Here is a 25,431-nt window from a genome sequence, read left to right on the forward strand (position 1 = left end):
CTGAGAAGTATTTCTGAAGTGTAATTAGATCCTACACATGCTTCTAAGTGGCTGTAGCAGTGAGGAGAAACACCATTACAGGAGTCACGCTGCCTATCTGATAATAGCTCAGCAAGACCACAAAAGGAGCGTCGCAGTTCACAGGCCACAGAGACAGGATCTGACAAGGTTCAGCTCTAAGAAGGCCTGACTACAAAGCCCGATTCTTTTTACCACATATCACCACTGTCTCATCTGCAGTTCTTTCCTTTCTGGGTGATCTGCAGGAAAAATACCTTGTGTTTTATGTAATGCATATCAGGTGTGTAATATACTTTCATATTCATTGTTGCATGTTCCTATATCAAGGGTATTTCTTGGGACTTCTCCTGGCAGTCCAGTGGTTAAGACTCCGTGCTTCTAATGCAGGCTGGGGCTGGAGAGAGGGGTTCAATCCTGGTTGAGAAATTAAGATCCCACGTGCCACGCAGTGCAGCCAAAAAAAAATTTTTTTTTTAAGATTTCTTTCCTTCTTGTCCCTCTCTTTTCTCCTTCATTTTTCTTTCTCCTGTCCCACTTCATCTCTCAGTGTCCATTCCTAACACTATCTCCTTAGGAAATTTTTCTTCCTTCTCTGAAGTCAAATCAACTACTTAATCCTATGGACTTCCATAATAATAGCAATGATAACTAACATTCTGGAAAAGGAAATGGCAACCCACTCCAGGACTCTTGCTTGGAAAATCCCATGGACAGAGAGGAGCCTGGCAGACTACAGTCCATGGTGGTTGCAAAGAGTCGGACATGACTGAGTGACTTCACTTTTTAACTAACATTGACAGGGAATTACTCACGTACTTGGGGCTTCCCAGATGGTGCTAGTCTCTTACACCTGGCCTGCCAATGCAGGAGATGTAAGAGACATGGGTTCGATCCCTGTCGGGAAGATTCCCCTGAAGGAGGGCCTGGCAACCCACTCCATTATTCTTGCCTGGAAAATCCCATGGACAGAGGAACCATGTAGGCTGCAGCCCAGAGTGCTGCACAGAATCGGGCATGACTGAAGGAACTTAGCACTCACTCGAACACTCTTATGTGCTAGGCATTCATTTAAACTGCTTTTGTCTATTATCTCATTTAATCCTCTCCACAACTTTATGAAAAGGTACTACTATTATCATTTTATAGATGAGGAAACTAAAGGGAAATAAATTAACCTCTTTAAACTGAGTCCAGGATTCCAAACTGGAAAACTATACTTCTGCTACAGGTCTTTGTAGCTCTCCTGTGGAACTTCTCCATTTTATTTTGGTTATGTGTGTGATGTGATGTTTGGTTATATATGTCCTTATTGAGTAAGACAGTCTACCATATTTTAACTTCAGACAGCAATTGCCCATTTATTTGAACATTCTCCACAGCACAGTGCCTTGTGTAAAGTAGACGCTTGGTAAATATTTGCTAAACTTTTGACTGTGTGCAGGAAATAGCAGTTTATAATCTTGGGAGATTATGTTTTTCCATCCATATTCAGTTTTAGCTTGTTTCAGATTAAGTACTTATCAAATTGGTCCAGGGAGTTTTGACATGAGTATGCAAGAGTCAGGGCAAACAGAAAACAAGAACTGAATTGCGTCCCCTCTCGCTGAGAAAATTTGGTGATTCGAGTCTGGTTCTTTGGGCTCCAGCTTCGTAGCATCCTCTACCACAAAACACTCCTATGCTTATTTTTGACTGGCATAAACTGTGGCTCCATTCCGTTTTCGGCTTTCTTGAGGAAATGTTTTTGCTCTGCCCTCTTGCTATCTGTATATAAATCCATGTGACTGCTATTAAGAGTGTGTTTATAGCAGATTGGTGCCCAGCATAGGGCTGGGTCAAAGGGCCTTGAATAATTTCTTTCCTTTATGATATGAATTGAAAGCAAGTGTATCTGAGGACATATTTATAACCTTAAATGGTTTGTTCCCTGTCTAAATAATTCAGATTCAAGTGGCCTTTGGACTATAAAGAATTATTTGTTGGAGGAATAATAAGAAAAGGCAATAACCTAGTCAAATTCTGTTACAGGTTTGGTTTCTTTGAAATCTAGAATATTTCTTTCCAGTTTAGTAACTTATGAAGCGTCATTTATGAAGGCAGGACTCTTGTGAGAGAGTGGCCTCTCGTACTAAAACAGGCTACCTCGCAGGAGGTGAAAGTTCTAGAAGCAGGGCAGGGAGTAGAGTGAGGCAGGCAGGCACAGACGACCCTGAGAGTCGAAAATGCCTCCTTCGCTTCTGCAGCCACTGTGCCTTGCTGGCCTCACTCTAATCCCGTGCTGTCCAGAAGGAGCTTCTGCCGGTGATGTAGAAGTAGCTCTCATGCCTGTGGCTCTCCTGTACTTGATTCCCAAGGAACAAACTGTTTCCCCTTTAGAATTCTGGTTCAAGTGTGAATAAAACATGGCCTTGTGAATACGGAAGGAGCTTTAAATCCTGCTCCTGGTGGGTTTGACCTGGGCAGAAGCTCCAACCACCTGGGTTCTGTGAAGTTACAGAGCGAAACAGGTGTGAAGGTACCCAAAGGAGTTGATGGTGACGGTAGATCTGTCCAGGTGTTCTCTTCGCTCCCCTCCCTGCCTGTTTCCCTTTGCCTAGGGAGAGGCTGGCATTGTCAACAAGAATTCTAGTAAATGCTCTAAGAGGCTTTTAAAAAGAATACAACTGCTTACACTAAGCTTAAAAGAAGGAATGCTGTCTTTCAAGTGCAGATTTCTGAAGTCCTGAGAAAGCCCCTCTGGCCCTGGAGTTGGTTGAACGCTGTGGGGTGTTCGTGTCCTGCCTGGTTTCCACCCCCAGCTGGTAACCTGCCTCGTTTTATGAAGGTGGGTGTGCTCCTCTCAAGCGCTGGCCCCTGCCCTGAGCTGAGGCCACAGGTTGGGGTAAACCAGTGAGCTGCCAGGGCCTTCCTGCTGGGAGGGATGGAGAGGGACTCTTGGCTCCCTGTCCACCAAGCCTCTGGAGCCTCCCCAGCCTCGGTTCCAGTGGGAACCCTCCCTCTGTAAACAACGAAGTGCCTCTGGTCACAGGCTCAGCTGTGTCACAGGCACATAATACAGGTTAGAGCAGTCAGATTAGCAAGCTATTAAAATTCCGTGAGTTTTCTCTCAAAAATCACTAGACTCGGGTATACCTGTGGCTGATTCATGTGGATGTTTGGCAGAAACCAACACAATACTATAAAGCAATTCTCTTTCAATTAAAAATAAATAAATTTAATTATATTTTAAAAAATCACTAGATTCACCCAACTGGGTACAAAGTCCACCTTCTAACGCTGTACCAGCATTACAGTTTTTCACACATGCCTGATCTTTGTCTAAATGCAGTTTTTATTTTTTATGGAGAGAGAAGTCAACTGATGTTTGGATAATTGAAGTCTCTCCATTACCAGCTGACCCAGTGGTTACTGGTTATGTAATATCTTTTCAATGTGTATCAACTTACACCCAAGGCCGTTTAAAGCAAAGAGGACTTTTTAAGTGTGAAAATTCATATAAGCAAATATGTATAGTTTCAGTATTTCCTAAGTTTTAATTTGGGAACATTTTTGCTTTTGTGTATTACCTATACTGTTTTTCTTCACATAAACTTTAAATCTACTCCTTAAAAACTTAGACTCAAAGCCTTAATAGCTGTACAATTGTAGGTTGATAGCTATGCTAGCTAGTTTTTAAATTATTATTGTTAAAATAGATTAAAGACAGAAGTATTAAAATGAAAAGTTTACCTAAGAATCACTCAAAAAGTATCTTACATAGTATCAGAAATAATAATAACTAAAATTTACTGAGCTCTTCCCATATGCCAGGCACTTTTCTAAGCACTTGACATGTAATAATTCATTTAATTCTCACAATGAGCTGAGAACAGTGATTATTCCCATTTTTCGTAAAGGGAAGCTGAAGCACTGAGAGGTAAAGTAGCTCATTCAAGGATCATTTGCAGGTGGAGTACAGAGTATATACGCCTATCCAGTCTGCACAAAAGCCCCAAGACATGTATTCTTAAATTTGGCAACCATTTTACTGAATAGTTATGAGGTAACCTGTTACTTAATCATCAATTGATTTTAATTATCTAGTTATATAGTTCCCATGGTATATATAGCAGGTTTTAAAACCAGAGAACACACCTCCTACTCTGGAGAGGATTCTATTCTCATATTAAAGATGGGGTCTTGGTGACTACCTAGGTTAGCCTTTTCGTTTACAGAAAAACCTAAGAATGTGTTCCTCCAAAATCCAGTATTCTAGGGTCTGAGCTATAAGTTAAATTTGTCCAGTGTGCCGAAATGTGTTCACTGATCACTTTCTAAGTCTCTTTTTCCTTTTCCTGATGTGTGTGCTCATTCAAACACACAAATAAAAAGGAGTACGATACCCGGAATAAATAATTGATCTATATATGAGTGTTCTCTGATCCAGAGTTATTTTGAACAAAACAGTTGCCACATGTTCTAGTTCAAATCCCTGATTTCTCTAATCCTTTGATTCAAGTAGCTAGAAAAAGTAAAATTTCCCAAATACTTAAGTTTTATATAGTTCTTTTTTAGTGATGTAACTGACAAGCAATTTAAATTTTAGTGTTTTTTTAATGACATGAACTTATAATTATTTCTTAGTAATTATTTTATTTTCTAGAATAAACTTATAATCTTCCATACAGTCATGTAAGATTCATCGTTAGTAAGATTGAGATTGAGTGAAGTGACTCAGTCATATCCGACTCGTAGCGACCCCATGGACTGCAGCCTACCAGGCTCCTCCGTCCATGGGATTTTCCAGGCAAGAGTACTGGAGTGGGTTGCCATTTCCTTCTCCAGGGAATTTTCCCGACCCAGGGATCGAACCCGGGTCTCCAGCTTTGTAGACATACGCTTTACCACCTGAGCCACCAGGGAAGTCGGTATTATTTAAAATTGTGATTTACCCACATCATTGAATACCATGCAGTCATGTAAGCAAATGGAATAGATCTTTATGCTTGACTTGGAAAGATTTCTATGATGTATTATAAAGTTCTGATCTGAAAAAATACAGTAGATATTTTTTTTCTTCTGGCCACACCACATGGCTTGTGGGATCTTAGTTTCCTGACCAACAATCAAAACCATGGCCCCTGCAGTGGAAGCATGGAGTCTTAACTGAACCATCAGGGAATTCCCAGATACAGTAGATATTATAAAGATAATATAATTTAAAACTTTAAATGTTAAGGAGCTCATCTGATCTGGAGAAGTTCCACTTTTTGTAATAGCCTCCTTCTATAGAAGTATTCTGATATTAACATATTGCTTATGACTTTATAATTTGTAATCCATGCCCTGATTTTCCTGGGTTTACGTTTGAAAATTTTGAAAATAAGTTTTTGGTTTTTTTTTTAAACTGGAATTGAGTTGGGATGGCTCTGGAAATCCTGCATCCACCTGGAGAACTTTCTGGAGTGACCCACATTTAAAGCAGACTCCTGGAAGGAAGAGGCCCACTGTTCCTGGCAAGAGGATCTCCCGCCTGGGACCTGTTTTGCAGAGATAACATAATCTGCAAACTATTTCATAGCTCCCAGGTGGAAATGGAGGTGATGACTGCAGGGAATAGAAAAGATAGGTCCAGCCCCTGCAGCCTTGGGAAGACTGGAAAGGGAATGAACTGGCAGCTAGTGGACTAGTGTGCCTTCGTGGGTTTAAAAGGAAGGAAGTCTTCTCTCAGCTTGCAGCCAATTTCCCACTGCTCTGGTTCACTGAACTTGAAATTGTATTTGTGGGGGCAGGAAAGTGCTTCTGAGCAGGTTTGAAAGAATAGGTAAGAATCCAGGTGGGAAGCTGCACCTAGTCTGTGTAGCCTGCAGGGCAGTAAATGTGATAGATCTCATCTCATAAAACTAGGGTTTGCTTCCTGGATCCAGTCTAATTCTTCTTGATGGAACTTTATCACCCCTCCCTAAGTTTTGCTTTTATCTGTAATAAAAAGAACATAATAGCTGCCTTGTCTCTGTGGATTGCTGTTTCAAACAAGATAATGCATTTTTGAAAGTCCTTTGTTGTACTGTTTAAGATAACATTACTACCTTTCCAGTCTCTCTTGTAATGACCTGTGGATATCTGTTCCAGAAACATGAGCTGGTCACGGACTCATGAATAAACCTTTCACTTTCAGGCCTCTACTTTCATTCCTGCTTAGCCCTCCTCTCTGTCTTTCCTGTTGAAATTCCCCTGCCCCTCTTTCCCTATTTAAACTCTAAATCTTAACTCCATTGATATCCTAGTGAAGTCATGTTAGGCCATTGAGCCAGTTTTCATTTCCTTTCTCCAAATAAGGGGCAGAGTCCACCCCCAACCATGGTATCCACGAGTAGCCAAATTTATTTTGGCATGGATTTCTGTTAACACCTTGACCTTTAGACTTGTCTGTTAGATCAGAAGATAGAATCAGGAGCTTTTTAATGTGGACCTTTGGGAGTTGCTTCTTGAGAAGCTCCAAATTTTCCATATAAGAAGGTTCTGTATAAGAAGGGAGAATTGGAACATCCTCAAGTAGATGATTTACTTTCTGTCATTTAGGGGGAAAAGGATTCAGTGGAAAGGAGCTTCCCAGGTGGCACTGTGGTAAAGAATCCAGCTGCCAGTGCAGAAGATGCAAGAGACATGGATTCGATTCCTGGATTGGAAAGATCCCCTGGAGGAGGGCATGGCAACCCATGCCAGTATTCTTGCCTGGAGAATCCCACGGGCAGAGGAACCTGGCGGGCTACATTCCATGGGATGGCAAAAGAGTTGGACATGGCTTAGTGACTAAACAACAACAGCAGTGTAGCTATTAATACTGGAAATCTAATATTAACAAATGATGAAATGTTTGTTAAAGTTCAAAGTAAACTTTTGTTTACTTTGAAAGATTGAGGAATGAGGTAGCAAGTTGATTGGTTATTTGCAGAATTACCACATAAGCCATACCCACATTGATATGTCAAATATCATTTTAGAACGTTTAATGACAATAGCTAAACTAAGATCTCCTGGAGAAGGTAATGACATCCCACTCCAGTACTCTTGCCTGGAAAATTCCGTGGACAGAGGAGGCTTATAGGCTACAGTCCATGGGGTCGAAAAGAGTCGGACACGACTGAGCAACTTCACTTCACTTCACTTCAAACTTCTTTGAGCACTTATTACATGCCTGGTGTGTGTAAAGAACTATCTCAAGAATTTTTTCATTGTGTACAACTACAAGTTTTATTTGTATCTTACAAATGAGATAATCAAAGTTTAGAAAGTTTAAATGACTTGCCCAGGGTCACTTGGCTATTAAATAACAGAGCCAAGAACTCAAACACAGATCTAACTTTGAAACCCTAGGTCTCAACACTTTTGCTATACTTCATTTCTGAGGCAGAATTCTGGGTTGGCCATTGCTTTCATCACATGGGTCCCTGAGGAAGCAGAATACATTTTTAAAGTGCTGAAAGAAAAGAACAGTTGTTTTAAAATCCTTTTTCTCAAAATAAATAAATAAAATCCTTTTTCTCTCTTTTGTTGAAATTGCATCATTTCTACTGACCTACCTTCAAGTTCACTAACTCTGCTCTGTCATTTTAATCTGTGCTTCTGTATGTAATGTGTCTTTTTCTTCTGGCTTCTTAAATGATTTTCTCTTCATCACTGGTCTTCAGTGATTTGATTATGATGTGCCTCGGTGAGTTTTTTAAAAAAATACTTAATCTGCTTGGGGTTTGCTGAGCTTCATGGATATGTGAATTTATAGGCTTTATCAAACGTGGACATTTCCAGCCATTATTTTTTCTTGTATTTTCCATGTCCAACCCTTTCTCTTTTCTCCTTCTGAAACTGTAATTACATACATCCCACAGGTTACTGAGGCCCAGTTCAATTATTTTTAGCCTTTTTTCTTTCTATGCACAGTATTGGATATTTTCCTCTAATAGTCTATAAATTCACTGATATTTTCTTCTGCAATATCTAAAATGTTGTTAATCTCATATAGTATATTTTACATTTGAAATATTGTACTTTTCATTCTAGAAATTTCACTGGAGTCTATCATGCTTTTCTTCTACCTTCTTGAACATATGAGGCATATTTATCAGAACTTCCAATGTCCTCTTGTGCAGATTTCACTCTCTCTGTCATTCCTGGGTCTGATTGTTTTGATTGATTTTACTCCTAGTTGTCAGCGTATTTTTCTGCTTCTTTGAGTGACTAGTAATTTTTTAATTGGATGCCAAACATTGTGAATTTTATATTCAGGGGTACTAGGTTTGATGGGGTTTTCCTTTAAGATGTACTTTGTCTTGGCTATAGGTAAGTTACCTGGAATCAGTCAGATCCTTTTGAGGCTGGATTTTACATCTGTTAAGGCTATCAGATAAACCTTTAGTCTAAGGCTAATTTATCCCCACTGCTAAAGCATTACACTTCTGAGAACTCTACCCAGTGCCACAAGTATCACAAGGTCTTTCTGCTTTGCCTGGTGGGAATGTGGTTCTTTCCCTGGCCTTCATTAGTAGTTTTTTCCCACTAGGCACAGGTCACTTCTCAGCCAAAGACTCAAAGATCCCCTCTGTAGATCTCCACAACATGTGCTCCTCTCCTTACAAGTGCTCTGAGCCTTGACCTTCCTGAGTTCTGCTCTGTTGCTCCTCAGCACAGCAGGATCACTGGGCTCTTCCAGGTCCCCACTCCTGCCCTGCGGGCTGGACACTGCCCATCGGCACTAAGCTGGAGTACTCAGGGGGCTCATGTCACTTATTTCCCTTCTGTCAGGGATCACAGTGCTGCGCCGGCTGCAATGTCCGAACGTGGTTGTTTTGTTTATTTGATCGCGTTTCTAGCTATCCAAGGTGGGAGGGTAAATCCAGTCCCTGATATTCCATCATAAATGGAAGCAGGGGTCTGTGGTTTGTCTTTAAGTTCTTTTTTCACAGTGGAGACTTACCGAATAATTTCAAATCCAGTGCCATATATGAATAGTATTATATTAAAGGAGCTGTGGACTGAGAATCAAAATCAGGGTCCTAATCCTCATTCAGTCATTTAACTTTCTGCTTCCCGTAATATAGTCTGTGACCTCCTACCCAATCTAGAGCAATTCACTTGTTAGTGTAATTCATATCTGTAGAAAGAGGGTTATGAATGTTCTTTATATCACATTGAGGTGCTATAAAGCAAGAACATAAGAAAATGTGTTGGTTGGCTTGAGTTGAGCTGTTTTCAAACAGAAGCTGGCTTATTGTCACTCACCAGTCTTCACTGTTAACATTTCATGTTAGGCACCATACTGGACATACCTTTTATGTGCATTAGGACTCTTCATCTACCAGTCACTGGATGCTATTGATGGGAAACAAGCCAGAAGAACAAATTCTTGTTCTCCTTTAGGGGAACTTTTTGACCATGGTTGTGACTCTCTTTCCACAGGTAAGTTAGTGGAGATTTTTTCCTACAGTTGTTTTTTGTTTGTTTGTTTTTTAATGATGGCTTAAAAAATAAAATGAACTGAGCTGTTTGGTTTGTTTTGGTTTACATTTGGGAGCAATTTTGCATAGTGTATTTTTTTGTAAATACACTAAAAATGTATGTTCAGTAATTTATTCTTGCCTAATTTTAATGCCAAGATTATGCACCTTAAAATTTTATATTTCTAAACATTCAGTGCCAATTATTTAACATATTTTAAATACTTAATGGTTTTTAAACCTTATTTCTTTCAGTTTTTATGGCAGTTGGAGCTTCCATTGCTGTTCGCTTAGGAACTCATCCTGACTGGTTGTTTTTCTGCTCTTTTATTGGGATGTTCATGTTTTATTGTGCTCACTGGCAGACTTATGTTTCAGGCGTGTTGAGGTTTGGAAAGTAAGTATGTATTTTAAGTTGTCATACTTAATTTATTCATAATAAAGGGAACAAACTGTCAATCATGAATTTAAATTACCTTTTAATTTATTGAAGCATCCATAAATGTTATATCTTAGGTTTAGTCTTTTAGGTGTTCTTCTTGTTATAGTTACATATTTGATGATAATTTTATTTTTTCTTCCTCTCCAACTTACTAGCCCAAGTTCACATTGACAGGAAGAAAAGAAAAATAAGAAAAGAAAAAGAAAAAATGTGAATAAAGTAGAAAAAGGATATAAAGTACCTAAAAAAGAAGCATTTGGCTAAAAGATAAAATAATGAGATATGAAATCTAAAGGTGTGTCCATAAAGGGTAACCCCTTTACAGCAGTCCCGAACAACAGTAGTCGTGAGAATCTCAGCTGTGGTATACAGTTGGTGAGATAGTGTAAAAGCATCTTGTAATATTTGCCCCTGATGCTTAGACACCAGGAAACAGTGTACAGGACTGGAACTCTGTTCTCTCTCTTTCTCATCAGCTCCCTCTTTGCCTGATCCTTTAGTAGCCATCTCCCTTTGGCTCATTCTCAGCTTTGGCTTCCCCCGTCTTCAGATTCTTTCCTGCAGCACTTTAGTGCTTCCTGGGAGAAGCAGTAGCCCCGGCGGGGGCGGGGGGTGGGGTGGGGGGGACAAAAAAACAACTTCTGACAATGATAACTGAAAGGAGAAGCTCAAAACAATGGATCATTTAGCAGAGTGAAAACCACTGGCAGTTTTTCACATTGACTTTACATTACAGAATAGTCACAGCCATCAGCTGTTGAGCACTTGCGTGGTTCTGGTGGTGTACTCAGTGCTTTTCATGCCTTTTCTCATTTATTCCTCACATTGACCCTGTTGAGGCTATTACTGCCACTGTACCAGCGAGGCGGAGAAGTTCTGTAACTTCCTTATACTGCTAAAAAAAAGTGGAGCCAGGGTTAAACTCAACTCTCCAAACCCCACACTCTTGACTGTTGTTCAGTAGCAGCAGTTATTTAATGACTTAGACTTTATCTCTTTGACTTTCAACTTCATTAAAAATCTTTCTGAAATGAATTATCTTACATTCCTGACCTAGCTGTACACTTTATACTCATTTACTGTTGGCTGAGAGCTTAATATGTGCCTAGAATTGGACATAGAAAGATGAGTCACTTTTGAGTGGAATATGCCAGACAGATTGGGCTAAAAGCATTGTAGGCAGGAGGATGAGAGGAAGTACTCAGAACACTAGGGAAGTGGTTGCTGTGGTTGAGCACCAGACATGTGAGGGACTGGAGGATATCCTGCACTGCTCAGGGTTTCAAGCGTGTAAGATGCTTACTCTCTATGGCACAGATCCTCCTCTGTATGATTTCACTTTATCAAAGTAAAAGCATCACTGAGCATTGAGTAGGATACACATGGATAATCCATCTTAACACTATAAGATCTATATGTGGGACGTCAGCCAAGCTTCTGTAAATACTTACAAAGTCAGTCAGTATCAACTGTCAATTGGCTAGGATGGATGTCCTGAAAAATCTGTCAATAAACAATAATAAATTTCCCCCCCAAATTAGTCATTTATATAGTTTATCCTTAAAAGAGGAAGAATGAAGCTTTCTGTGGTATGAATGATGCATGTGTGAAACCAAGGTTCCTAGCTCGATCCCTGTATATGTCGTTCAGTTCACTGAAAGTTTGTCCTGTAATTTCTGTCAGCTTTCCTAGTTGCTTCTGGTCACTAGTCATACCCTGGAAAAATTATGGATTAACTTAATGGAATTCTGCACTATTACTTGAAAAAGAGTACAAAATTCTGATAATAAATCATAGGTGTAGGGGAAAGAATGTTGTCTCTGAAGTCATTTTTCTATAGCAGTATCCAGCTGTTTTCAGTATAAGCGTGGAAAAATCACTTCACTTTCTCTTTCCCAAAAAACAGGTATAATGTAATATAGCTCATAAGACTCATAATAGATGCTCAGTAAATGTCAGTACTTTTCCTCTTTTTTCTTCACAAAATACCATACATTATATTACTTAGTTTACCTTTTTCAACTAACTTGACTATTTCTCCATGCAGTCTGGAGGCCTTGATTTGCCTGTCACTGATCTTACAAATATTGGATGTCATTACATTTTCCTTTTATTTGTACATTAATGTTCCAGTCACCTTTTCCCTCTAAATGCCCTCAAAATAACTCAGCTGAGAAGTCTTTTCTTCCATGCTACTGCTAAGTCACTTTAGTCATGTCCGACTCTGTGCGACCCCATAGACGGCAGCCCATCAGGCTCCCCCATCCCTGGGATTCTCCAGGCAAGAACACTGGAGTGGGTTGCCATTTCCTTCTCCAGTGCGTGAAAGTGAAGAGTGAAAGTGAAGTCGCTCAGTTGTGTCTGACTCTTAGCGACCCCATGGACTGCAGCCTACCAGGCTCCTCCATCCATGGAATTTTCCAGGCAAGAGTACTGGAGTGGGGTGCCATTGCCTTCTCCAATAGCTGGATCTATTTTATCATCTAATGCCTACATTTCTTGTATTTGCAGAGCAGTAAGTATTCCTCTAGCAGGGCATCTAAGAGATGCAAAGGAGGTAGACACATAAAATCTGAAGCTCAGAAAAAAATATGTGGATTTGGAGAAATGGATTTAGAGGTCATTGGCATATAGATGGTACTCTTAAGTATAGATATAATATTCAGAGAATCTAAAAAGAGAAAAGAGGAATTCTGGAAACAGTAGCATTTAAGATGTGAAGGAAGGAGCCTGGGAAGCTCTTCCAGAAAGGTAGGAGAATCACGAGAGAACATGGCATAAAAACAGTAAAGCTTTTCAAGAAAGAGGGTGTGATCAGCGATCTAACTATTGGGAGGAGTTATGTGAGATAGTAACCAAAATGTATCCCTTACGTTCAACAAATTGAAAGTCACTGTTTACCTTAAACAATTTTAATAGAATGGGGCCAAAAACTGGACTGTAGTGGATTATGCAGCAATATGAAGAGAGGAGGAAATTACAGATGTGGACTACTTGCTAGCCTATTTTTGGAGCAAAGGAGAGAGGAATTGGTGGCTTCAGAGGATGCAGATTAGAGACTGATGTTGCTTGGTTTAGTGGGTTTTTAAAAGAAGTTTGTGTTTAGGGCTTCCCTGTTCGCTCAAACAGTAAAGAACTGCCTGCAGTGTAGGAGACCTTGGTTTAATCCCTGGGTCAGGAAGATCTCCTAGAGACGGGAATGGCTACCCACTCCAGTATTCTTGCCTGGAGAATTCCATAGCCAGAAGAGCCTGGCAGGCTACAGTTCATAGGGTCGCAAAGAGTCAGACAAAACTGAGTGGCTAACACTTTTACGAGTATGTTTATATATAGAGGGGAAATGTCCGTGAAAACCAAAAATTATGACTATTAGCAACATAATGAGAAAAACTATTGGAATTTTCCCTACTTTTTAGTGAAATTAACTTGAGAGTGTTTATGAATTTGCCTTAAATCATCTGGTTGTTTTTATGTTACTATTAAATTTTCCTTATTACAAGAGTAATACATGATTGTTATTAAAAATTCAAACTTTGCAGAAGTATATAAAGTAGAAGATAAAAGCCTTCTGTAATCTCAGCGGTAACTGTTACTAGCAATTGTATATATGCTATACAAGTTTTTTACCTATATGTGAGCACATTGTTCCTGTAGGCTTTTTCACTTAACAGTGTAGTTAATTGATAATTCAGTGATGGAACTAAAGGTAAAAAGAAGCCTATGGAGATTTTTACATCTTTGATTTCAGTATATGGTTAATGAACCTTCATATTCAGGAATTTGATTTACAAACCTCTATTTATCTTTCCTTTTTAGAGTGGATGTAACTGAAATTCAGATAGCTTTGGTGATCGTCTTTGTGTTGTCTACATTTGGAGGAGCAACAATGTGGGACTATACGGTAAATCTAAGTGTTTAAATTTGTATTTAAATACTTTTTAAACATTTGGGGAAAATATTGTATTGTTAATTTTCTTCAGATATTCTTAGAGCTATATTTAATATTCATTCCATTTCTTAACCTTTTTTCTTCATTTTATAATATTACTATTCTATATACCTTATTACAGCATGAATATACTACCCTATTCATGAATATACTACTACATAAAAGACAATGACTCCATTTCCCAAATACACAATTAGACTCGCTAGTTGAACTACCTTTTCAGGCCAAAATTTATTTCATAAAAGATTTATAAAAAGTAAAAAAAAAAAAATGTAAATTCAGTCAAATACTTTATGTTTGAAACTTGCCCCTCAATATTAGGAAAGTTGCTAATTTGTATTTTTTATAATTTACTATGAGTGAAGTTTCTCATGTTGAATGTTTTTTATTTTCTGCTTGGTTGGAGACCTCAGATAAAAGTTGACTCTCAAGGAGGCCATTGTTACAAATTCATGTTTTCCAGAGGAAGGAAATTTATGAAGAAACAAATTATTTTCTCACTACAACCTAAGTTTACACTATTGGCTGACTCAAAACTTCATGTCCATAGAGTTAAGAAGAATAATAAGGATAATATCAGCTGTCAACAACTAATGCTTATTCAATACTTACTATGTTCTTAAATATTTTACTGTCACTCTTTACATCTGACCCCCAGAACAACACTATGAAGTAGATACTGTCATTATTCTGATTTATTAATAAGTCTTAGAATGATTGAGTAATTTGTACAAGAACACATAGCTAGTAAGTACTGGAGCTGGAAATTAAACAGACTAATTCCAGACTCCGTTTTTAATCACAAAGCAATATACCCCTGGTAATACAAACAGTAAGAAATACAAAGCTAAACATACTCTTACCATAGGCTCTAGTGACTGTGCTCTTTAGTATTTACCCAAATACATTAAAAATTATGTCTATTCAGGGAATTCCCTGGTGGTCCAGTGGTTAGGATTCAGTATTTTCACTGCTGTGGGCCGGGGCTCAAACCCTGAGCAGCGAACTAAGATCCCACAAGCCACATGGCATAGCCAGAAAAAAATTATGTCTATACAAAAACCTGATTATGGATCTTTATTGCAGCTTTATTCATAATTACCAGAACTTGGAAGCAAGTAAATGGATTAACAGTGGTACATCTAGGCAGTGGAATATTATTCAGTGTTAGAAAGAGCTATCAAACCATGAAGAGACATGGAGGAAACCTAAATGCATATTATTTAGTGAAAGAATCTAGTCTGAAAAGGCTCCATATTGTATGATCCCAATTATATGATATTTTAGAAAAGGCAAAATGATGGAAACACTGAAAAGATCTGCTATTGCCAGAGGTTATGGGGTTAAGGGAGAATGAATATTTTAAGGGACGTGAACCCATTCTGTGTGATACTATAATGGTGGATACCTGTCCACCTGTCAATATACATTTGTCATTTATACATTACGTATTATCACAGAATGTACAACACCAAGAGCAAACCATAATATAAACTAGGGTGATTAAAAGTGATAATGACGTCGGTGTCAGTTCATGGACTGCAACACATGGATTCTATCGCTCTGGTGGAGAATGTTGATAGGGAAGCATGTGTGAGGGCAGGGAGTATATGGGAATTCTGTGTACTTTCTGTACAGTTGCTTTGAACCTAAAATTGCTTTAAAAATTACATCTATTTTTAAAAACTGTGGGAAATTTCTCTGTGGCATTTAGTTTCAGAATTGCCAATTGTAATTCATATTACTAGGCTCAGAAATAGACTTTGAGCATATTTTTAAGTAGTGGAACATTCTCTGTGATATTCACATTCCTTCTTATCATGTAAGAATAAATAGTAGAATCAAGGATGTGCTACATAGGCCTCTAAAATACTGTAGATGTGTCTTTCATGGTAGCTGCTCTGCCAATATCCATTAGAAGGTAAATGTGGACTTAGAGGCAGTTAGGCAACTCTGGTCATTGTCAGATGTGGTTGTTTTAGTTTGGAATTCTGATTTAGTTATACTATGGAAGAATTTAATCTTAAAATTATTTCATTCAATATTTTGGCAATACCATAGGAAGAAAGCATACCTATTTATTCCCATCAATAAGAATACTTGTTTTAGATATAGATTTTCTAAATTGAATTGTTATTGTAGTTTTCACAAATTTTGGTATAGTATTTCAAAGTATATTTTCAAACACAATAGCCTATAGCTTTTGGCAATTCATTGTTACTGTTTTTTAAATCCTTTGCTGCCTTTGGAAGTTTTCTTGAACAGCAATTGACCAACAGGTAAATATATATTGCTAAAGAGATTTAATCCTGGATGTTAACTACACTAAATTTTTGCATGCACACACATTGTGATATTTGTCACATTCGTGATACAGATCACAGATCACAGTGTCTGACTCCTAAGATGCTGCCTTTTAGAGGTACTAGAGTCAAGCGAACATCCTTTTTCATGTTTCCTTTAAGCAGATGAAGGCCTGTGAGATGAAATGCTTCATCACAGTTATTTAAGAAGACTTAGCTAAATTTGGTGCATTCATTTAAAAGATAAAACCATTAGAAGAAAAATTAACACTTGAGGTTACATTCGAGAAGTTAAGGTTTGATTATAAGAAAATGGGTAGCTTATTATATAGGGTTCTATTGTAATGTTGGAGAAGGAAATGGCAACCCACTCCAGTGTTGTTGCCTGGAGAATCCCAGGGGCAGGGGAGCCTGGTGGGCTGCCATCTATGGGGTTGCACAGAGTCGGACACGACTGACGTGACTTAGCAGACTTAGCAGCACTGTAATGTTGCTTTACTGTTTAATAGGAAAATACATTTTGTTTTCTTAATGAAGTGTTTCTTTCTTCTACCTTAAAGATACCCATCCTAGAAATAAAATTGAAGATCTTACCAGTTCTTGGAGTAGTAGGTGGAGCAATATTTTCCTGTTCAAATTATTTCCATGTTATCCTCCATGGTGGTGTTGGCAAGAATGGATCCACTATAGCAGTAAGACATAAATTTCATCATCATTCAGTATTAATTTTATGATAAATTTTCTTAACACCCAGCTATAGAGATAATAAAAATATGATGAATTTTAAAAATAGGGAAGGAAACTAAATATCTTAAAAGAATCCTTTTTAGGCACATAATACAAAAAGGCATTTTTGAAACAGTTTAGACTGATTTTACAGCATTTTTCCTCTTTCTGTACAGCCTTTCTTAGAGTAGGCTTTGGTGGCATTCCATGTAATCATCTGCTGTTTATTGTACATAATTAAGAGCTGCCATTTGTTTTCTTCCTTATTGTGCCTGGCCCTGATATAGGAGAGGAGGAGGAAGGAATGAGTTCCTGACTGAATGTCAGGAAAGCAGTCCAAAGTCATGGTTTCACATATGGGACAATTTATTATGCATGAAGTAAATTTAATTGAAATTCCATCACTGAAATACATTTTTAAAACTACCCTAATATTTTAAAAGGTAAAAACTTCAGCCTCAGTTCTTGAGTGGGTACACCTTGTATTTGTTGCTCATCTATAATTCTTCTGTATTTATTTGTTTTAAAAAACTCAGTACTTTTGCAGAGAAAAGAGGCAGAAAGAATTCTGCTCAGTTTTTAAACAAATATAATATCTATGTTTTTTTTTAAATGTCATCTTCAAGGTAGCTGAACGTTATGAACTTATTCCAGTGATGCCATCTTCTATCAAAACATTGCATGCCTTTAAGCTATAGTTCATTCTCTTTAATTTGCTGTAGTTCAGAATTTCTGTCCTGTAAGGATGGGTTTGATTTTGAGAAAAATTAAAGTCACTTGAAGCCAGACCTAATAAATAAGAGGAGTAAAAACCTGAAATACAGCATTTTTACTTAAAAAAAAACAACACCGCATTCCTTTAAATGACATATACTGGCTCTTAAGACAATTTGAAAGGAATCCACATAATTCATATATTATTAATCTTTATGAATATATTTTATATACATAATTCAAAGGCAAAGTATAGAACCCAGATATATAAGTTCTGATATATTTGGAAAAATTAATTGTTGTTTTTTGAGGTGTTTTTTCAGTTGACTTCAGAATTGTTTTGGAAATGTTAGAATACTCTACATAAAGGGTTTAAGAGTACCTATTGCTTGACCGTGGATGATAAAATATAGCACTAGCTGGAAAGTGAGTTCTACTAAAAATGATAAAACTTAGCGAGGATCAGTGTCCATTTTAGAGAATATTTTATTAAGAAATAATTGATTAAATGTTTGAAGGAACACAAGAAATCAAACACTATTTCTAAGAAGTGGTTGATTTCAAATTCTTGAACCAGTGGTTTTTCAATGTTTTTTTAGCAGCAGATTTCCCTGAATAAAATTAACAGATAAAAGCACCATTTTAAGGGCTTCCCCTGGTGGCTCAGTGGTAACGAATCTGCCTGCCAATGCAGGAGACAGATGTTCGATCCCTGGTCCAGGAAGATCCCATGTGCTGAAGTACAGCTAAGTCCATGTGCCACAATGGTTGACCCTGTGCTCTAGAGCACGGGAGCTACAACTACTGAAGCCCACACTCTAGAGCCCATGCTCTGCAACAGAAGCCACTACAATGACAAGCCTGTACACCACAGCCAGAGAGTAGCCCCCACTCCCCACAACTAGAGAAAAGCCCGCACAGCAACAAAGAACCCAGCACAGTCAAAGTAAATAATTTAAAGCAGCATTTTAATAGCATAAATATTTATGACATTACTATATAGGGTTTTATTGACATGACTTTAAAATATTCATAATATTAGTGTAAGTTCTAACTTATTACATATAAACTTAATAGACAAGAATAAGGCAGTTTTAATAGATACATTTAAATTGATGGTTATGTATTTAGTAAGCCTTAATATCAAATTTATTGCAGTATTTTGTTCAGAATAAGCAATCCTAACAGAATCCCAATTCATATAGATAAAAATATAATGGGTTCAGTTGTACAGTGCTACATAAGAGGGCACTTGTGGTCTAAATGTAAAAGGCAGGGCAGGGTAGGATGTTGGTATAGAGAGTGACTAGAATTAAACTCCTCCTAATCAATGATTAAGATATTGTATAAAAGTGGCAGGTTAAGCTTTATTTCAATATCTCACAAAAATATGTTAACTTGGCAACTGGACTGTTGATGGCCTTTAACGGTAAAATTTAGTATAAGATAAATGATGTCAATTTTTAGTGATTATTAGCTTAAAATGTATATTCAGTAAAATTGGAATGAAACATCTGTAGCACCGTATTACCTCTTTGTAACCCTTGGAAGGGTTCTGTAGAAGTTTGAAAAGTACAGCTAAGGTCTGTATACTCCTTTAGGCCATATACTATCATACTCTTCTCTAGGTCTCTAGTTCCTAACACAAAGTAGATGCTCAGAAAATATCTGCATTGTAATAAATGCATTGTTAAAATGTGGTGCTGATTTTCTGCTTTATCCCTTAGGGTACCAGTGTCTTATCACCTGGACTCCACATAGGAATAATTATTATACTGGCAATAATGATTTATAAAAAGTCAGCAACTAATTTGTTTGAAAAGCATCCTTGTCTTTATACCCTAATGTTTGGATGTGTCTTTGCTAAAATCTCACAGAAATTGGTGGTAAGAAATTCTTTTAATTTATGACTCATGGTATAAATAATGTATTTGTTCCTCAAACACAAAACTGGGAACTTTTTCATGTAATGGGTAGGTTTTTTGTGGTGTTATCACAATAAATAGTTAGCTATTTGTGCTCCAAGTAATACTGTAAATGAATGTTTTATTCAGAGACAAGACTCCTTAGTGTAAGTTCTCTTAATTATTTAACAACGATTATCAGTTATAACCTTCTGATACCAAGGAATTTAAATATTGGAAACTTTAACAAGCTACCTAGTCCTGAATTTGAGAGATTTTAGATTCAATATTCCCATATCAAACGTGAGAGTAAATGGTCTCTTTGGTGGTGGTGGTGGTGGTGGTAGTGGTAGTTTAGTTACTAAGTTGTGTCCAACTCTTATTGATACCATGGACTGTAGCCTACCAGGCTCCCCTCTGTCCATGAAATTTCCCAGGAAAGAATATTGGAGTGGGTAGCCATTCCCTCTCCAGGGGATCTTTCAGACCCAGGAATCAAACCTAGGTCTCCTGCATTGCAGGCAGATTCTTTACTGACTGAGCTATGAGGGAACCCCAAATTACCTTTTTATCCTTATCTTAACAGCAAATTAAAGATTTAGTTATTTCTATCCTGAAAATAAAACATTTAAAATTTAATAGTGAAATTATTTTGTTTACTTTTTTATAGATAGCTCACATGACCAAAAGTGAACTGTATCTTCAAGACACTGTCTTTATTGGCCCAGGTCTTTTATTTTTAGACCAGTACTTTAATAATTTTGTAGACGAATATATTGTTCTATGGATAGCAATGGTAAGTACCTTTTTGCTAAGATTTTTTATTTATCTTTAACAAATGTCAGATAATACTATGCTTAAGAGTCACTTCAGTGAGGTATTAGATAGCCTTAACTTTCTAATCTATTAAGCATTTCTGAACATTTAATATTATTTCTTTAAAGTTCCTTATATATTGTGTTTGAATATGGCCCACATATACATCGAGATGCAGTTCCAACAATGTAAATCCTTAAAAACAAAACTGTGTGCCTTAAAAAAAAATAGTACCAGAAAACAGTACAAGTGGCCTGAGGTGACCTCTAAAAATGGTACACTATTCACTCGACCCAGAAAACCCCACAATATCATGCAGATCAAGAGGCTCAAATCTTCGTGTTCACTTTAAGAACACTCTTGAAATTGCCCAGGCCATAAAGGGTATGCATATCCAAAAAGCCACCAAGTATCTGACGGATGTCACTTTTTTTTTTTTAATTTAGTTTTTTATTTTTTAAATTTTAAAATCTTTAATTCTTACATGCATTCCCAAACATGAACCCCCCTCCCACCGCCCTCCCCATAACATCTCTCTGGGTCATCCCCATGCACCAGCCCCACGCATGCTGCATCCTGCGTCAGACATAGACTGGCGATTCAATTCACATGATAGTATACATGTTAGAATGTCATTCTCCCAAATCATCCCACCCTCTCCCTCTCCCTCTGAGTCCAAAAGTCCGTTATACACATCTGTGTCTCTTTCCCTGTCTTGCAAACAGGGTCGTCATTGCCATCTTCCTAAATTCCATATATATGTGTTAGTATACTGTATTGGTGTTTTTCTTTCTGGCTTACTTCACTCTGTATAATCGGCTCCAGTTTCATCCATCTCATCAGAACTGATTCAAATGAATTCTTTTTAACGGCTGAGTAATACTCCATTGTGTATATGTACCACAGCTTTCTTATCCATTCATCTGCTGATGGACATCTAGGTTGTTTCCATGTCCTGGCTATTATAAACAGTGCTGCGATGAACATTGGGGTACATGTGTCTCTTTCAATTCTGGTTTCCTCGGTGTGTATGCCCAGAAGTGGGATTGCTGGGTCATAAGGTAGTTCTATTTGCAATTTTTTAAGGAATGTCCACACTGTTCTCCATAGTGGCTGTACTAGTTTGCATTCCCACCAACAGTGTAGGAGGGTTCCCTTTTCTCCACACCCTCTCCAGCATTTATTGCTTGCAGATTTTTGGATCGCAGCCATTCTGACTGGTGTGAAGTGGTACCTCATTGTGGTTTTGATTTGCATTTCTCTAATAATGAGTGATGTTGAGCATCTTTTCATGTGTTTGTTAGCCATCCATATGTCTTCTTTGGAGAAATGTCTATTTAGTTCTTTGGCCCATTTTTTGATTGGGTCATTTATTTTTCTGGAATTGAGCTGCATAAGTTGCTTGTATATAAAGAGGCAGTGTGTGCCATTCTGTCATTACAATGGTGGAGTTGGTAGGTGTGTACAGGCCAAACAGTGGGGCTGGACGCAGGGTCGGTGGCCCAGAAAGAGTGCTGAATTTTTACTGCACATGCTTAAAAATGCAGAGAGTAATAATGCTGAACTTAAGGGCTTAGATGTAGATTCTCTGGTCATTGAGCACATCCAGGTGAACAAAGTCCCCAAGATGCAGCGCAGGACTTACAAGAGCTCACGGTTGGATCAATCCTTATATGAGCTCTCCCTGCCACATTGAGATGATCCTTACTGAAAAAGAACAGATTGTTCCTAGACCAGAAGAGGAGGCTGCACAGGAGAAAAAGATATCTCAGAAGAAACTGAAGAAATAAAAACTTATGGCTGGGAATAATTGCTGCAAAAAATAAATGCAAATAAAAGTAAAAAAAAAAAAGTACAAAAATGTCAAAAATCACTTCACTCTCTGGCAAAGCTTTACAAACATGAATTAGTGTCTTATTTAATCCAGGTTATTAGAATTACTCTGAACTTATAGCAGATAACAGGTAAATTAAATGGAATTTGTGTTAGCAGAGGGCACTACTGCATCAAGAAATGTCAGCCAATACTGAGGAAACAGAACAGACAGTACAACCAAGTACAGGATTCCAGGACCATTTGTGCTAGAAGTAAGCAACCATATGTATGCGTATGGCCCTTGAGGATAGTACAAAATTTATATTAATAATGATGATTCTTATCAAGCAAATTCAATTCTCATAGCTTGCATCCTGCTTAAAAAGTGATATAGATAATACATAATTTCTATTCAAAAATTATAAAATGTAGAATTATGGCGCATAAGAAAGCAGCTTTAGCCATCTAAGGAAAAGAAAATCATTGTTTCTAACATTTTAATCACAAGTAAATAAAGGAGGCAATATTAACTTTTAAAAAAATTTTACTGAGACATTTATGGCTAGGCTTCAATTTGTGCTATTTCTGGACATTTTTGCCTCATTTCCCCCTACCTCCAGACCTCACTAGACTCCACCAAATTATTAGAGATATACAAAAATTAATATTAAAGTGAGCTAAAAGAAACATTGAACTTTTTGATAATTTGAATAATCTCACACTATTTACTAGAGATAGGTGTTTTTTAAAACCTATCTGTTCTGTGCATGGACCAATGGGGTACATGTGATCATCCTTTGTTCTAGGTTTTATAGTATTATACTTTTTTGGAGTAAATTAATAGTATCTATTCAGAAGTCTTCCATTCTTCAAATGGTGGTGAGATATAAATCTTAATCCTTGAAATGTTCTCAGGCAATATGCTAAAAAATGTTTGAAAGTCAGAATGATTTAAGTTACTATCCACTATAAATATTATTAGTGCTACAAAACAATCTAAATTTAAGAAATAGGGGGTGATTTTTCAAAGTATCTGAAAATTCAATGTAGGGTTCCTTTGGGTGAACTTAAATAAGTATTACCAAATAGAATGAGTGTAATTAAAATATCAGGTGTTAAAAATTCAAGCACCTAACTTGTTAATGAGTGAGTTGGCCTGGTTTTACATCAGTGGTGGAGATTATGGTAAGGAAGTTAAATTCAGTTTTTCTTTAAAACACTTTGTTAATAACCACAATTAAAAACAAGCAAACAAAAAAACACCAGATGGACCAAAACCAACATATTGTGCCCTTTGGCATCCTTAGAGAAAAGGTTCTTGCTTCAGAGAGAAAAGTCAGATGGAGTTTTTCAAGTAAATAAGATTTTCCTCTTATCAGTGAGAATTTTCTACCAACAGAGCCGTGAGGCTCCTTTCTATGAAAGGAAGCATTTGCTCCCAGTCTCTGGGAAAGTTCTTAAATAGTGTGCCTTCCTCCTTAATTTTGTAAAGAACATAATTTTTGTATGCCTTCTCTCAACTATGGTGTCTTTTCTAGGCTTTTACTTTCTTACAACTACTTTCACAGGAATAAGGAATAAGAAAAGTATATGATGGAGTGATTTCAATTCTAATGACCGACAGCCCCTTCTAGTAGAAAATTGGTGGCTTTGTTGCACAGCATAAAACTGAAAGAACGTGGCGTCAGAAGACTTGAGTTCTGTTGCTTTTCAGCTTTTGTAATTTAGTCTAGACCTTTTATCACTCTGAGCTCAGTTTCTGAATCTGTGAAATACCCTGCATATTCCAGAGGACTACAGTGAGGGCCAAATGCAAACTATAAAATGTAGTATTTTTGATGAAGAATTTTTGGCTAAGGTTTGAGATTAGGGGGTGGAGGACAGCAAAGAATAGCTGCTACTTCAGAAAAGATAGACCATAATCCATTTTATATTTTCTTTTTTGCTTTTAAAGGTCATTTCTTCACTTGATATGATGAGGTACTTTAGTGCTTTGTGCCTGCAAATTTCAAGACACCTTCATCTAAGTATCTTCAAGACTTCATGTCATCAAGCACCTGAACAGGTTCACAAGCATATTGACTAATATCCCAAGGAAAAGAGGAGAAGCAGTTAGGGGAACCTATGAGTGAAGGAAATCCCTCTTTGCAGGAGGCCAGTATATTATCAAATAAGGTTATATTTTAGTATAAAAATTAAGTCCTATAGATCCATTGTATCTCTTAGTTGCAAAGCCCTCATTATCAACATTTTTTTATCAAGGTATTATCAGAGTAATACAACCTATAAATTAATTCTAAATAAAACCAAAGAAAGAAATTTCAATCTTCTAAGTATAAAACAGTTCTAAAGAGCAATCTGTTTGTCTCATAAATCCTTTTCAGACAGTTGTGGTTTTCTCTGCCAAAGGATTACATAAAAATTCAGGACAAAGGATTTTAGCCATCTTGAGAGAGATGCTTACTTTGATTGCTAAACACTGATAAATGAGTTCATAATGTTGCATAAGTGCATAGACTTATAATTATTGACTGAAATGTAAGCATCTTTACAGTGAGAGCCAATTATCCCTTGATATTCTAAGTTTCATTGTCACCAAAAAGTGGATATTAAACATTTCCATTTGTGAAAAATAAAAACAGTAGCCTAAGCACAATTGACATAAGAAAATCAGCAATTTATGAAACCATGACAAAAGTATCTTTCCTTTCGAATATCAGCTAAAGCTATCTCAAGTACACTTTCACTCATTTGAGATAAAATGGGGATAAAATAAGTATCTTCTATTCAGTCACTAAGTACATTATATATTGATTCTTATCTTTCCACTCTCAAAATGTTTCTATTGCTCATTATGAATAATAGAACTGTCATATGGTTCTTTGGTGACCCAGATCCTCAATTCTCATCTTACCTGTTTGTAATTTTTATCTAACAGTTCTGTAGACCATAAGCCATATGTTGAAAACACTTCTTTAAAAAAGAAATAATGAACATGTACTATATCTTATGGAGAAGGAAATGGCAACCCACTCCAGTACTCTTGCCTGGAAAATCCCATGGACGGAGGAGCTTGGTGCAGGCTACTGTCCATGGGGTCACAAAGAGTCTGGTATGACTGAGCGACTTCACTTAACTATATTTTAAGCAAGAAAAAGGCATATTGTAAAAAGAGCAAAAGTTGATATTTCTTAAAAGGAAATACGTTACTTAAGTACAATGAAAATACTCTGGAGTACTTATTTTGCTTCTAAAACAATTTGTAAAT

The 25,431-nt window shown here is 37.2% G+C and overlaps 1 protein-coding gene across 3 annotated transcripts in view; it reads left to right on the top strand.

Annotated features, from left to right (window-relative positions):
* Positions 1-25,431, top strand: part of CHPT1 (choline phosphotransferase 1) — a 30,099-nt gene that overhangs the window by 3,181 nt on the left and 1,487 nt on the right. Inside the window, exons 2-8 of one of the 3 annotated variants that reach the window (XR_011256033.1) lie at positions 9,309-9,456; positions 9,750-9,891; positions 13,753-13,837; positions 16,749-16,880; positions 19,356-19,514; positions 20,203-20,328; positions 24,118-24,317. Coding sequence is in view for 2 of the 3 variants with exons in the window: in XM_069585168.1 (XP_069441269.1) it covers positions 9,309-9,456; positions 9,750-9,891; positions 13,753-13,837; positions 16,749-16,880; positions 19,356-19,514; positions 20,203-20,328; positions 24,118-24,228 (903 nt within the window). In the remaining variant the exon portion in view is untranslated. The remainder of the gene's footprint in view (positions 1-9,308; positions 9,457-9,749; positions 9,892-13,752; positions 13,838-16,748; positions 16,881-19,355; positions 19,515-20,202; positions 20,329-24,117; positions 24,318-25,431) is intronic. The other 2 variants (XM_069585168.1, XM_069585169.1) reach the window with 2 other exon arrangements.

This window comes from Ovis canadensis, chromosome 3, assembly GCF_042477335.2.
Source record: "Ovis canadensis isolate MfBH-ARS-UI-01 breed Bighorn chromosome 3, ARS-UI_OviCan_v2, whole genome shotgun sequence".
NCBI classification, from domain to species: Eukaryota; Metazoa; Chordata; class Mammalia; order Artiodactyla; family Bovidae; genus Ovis; species Ovis canadensis.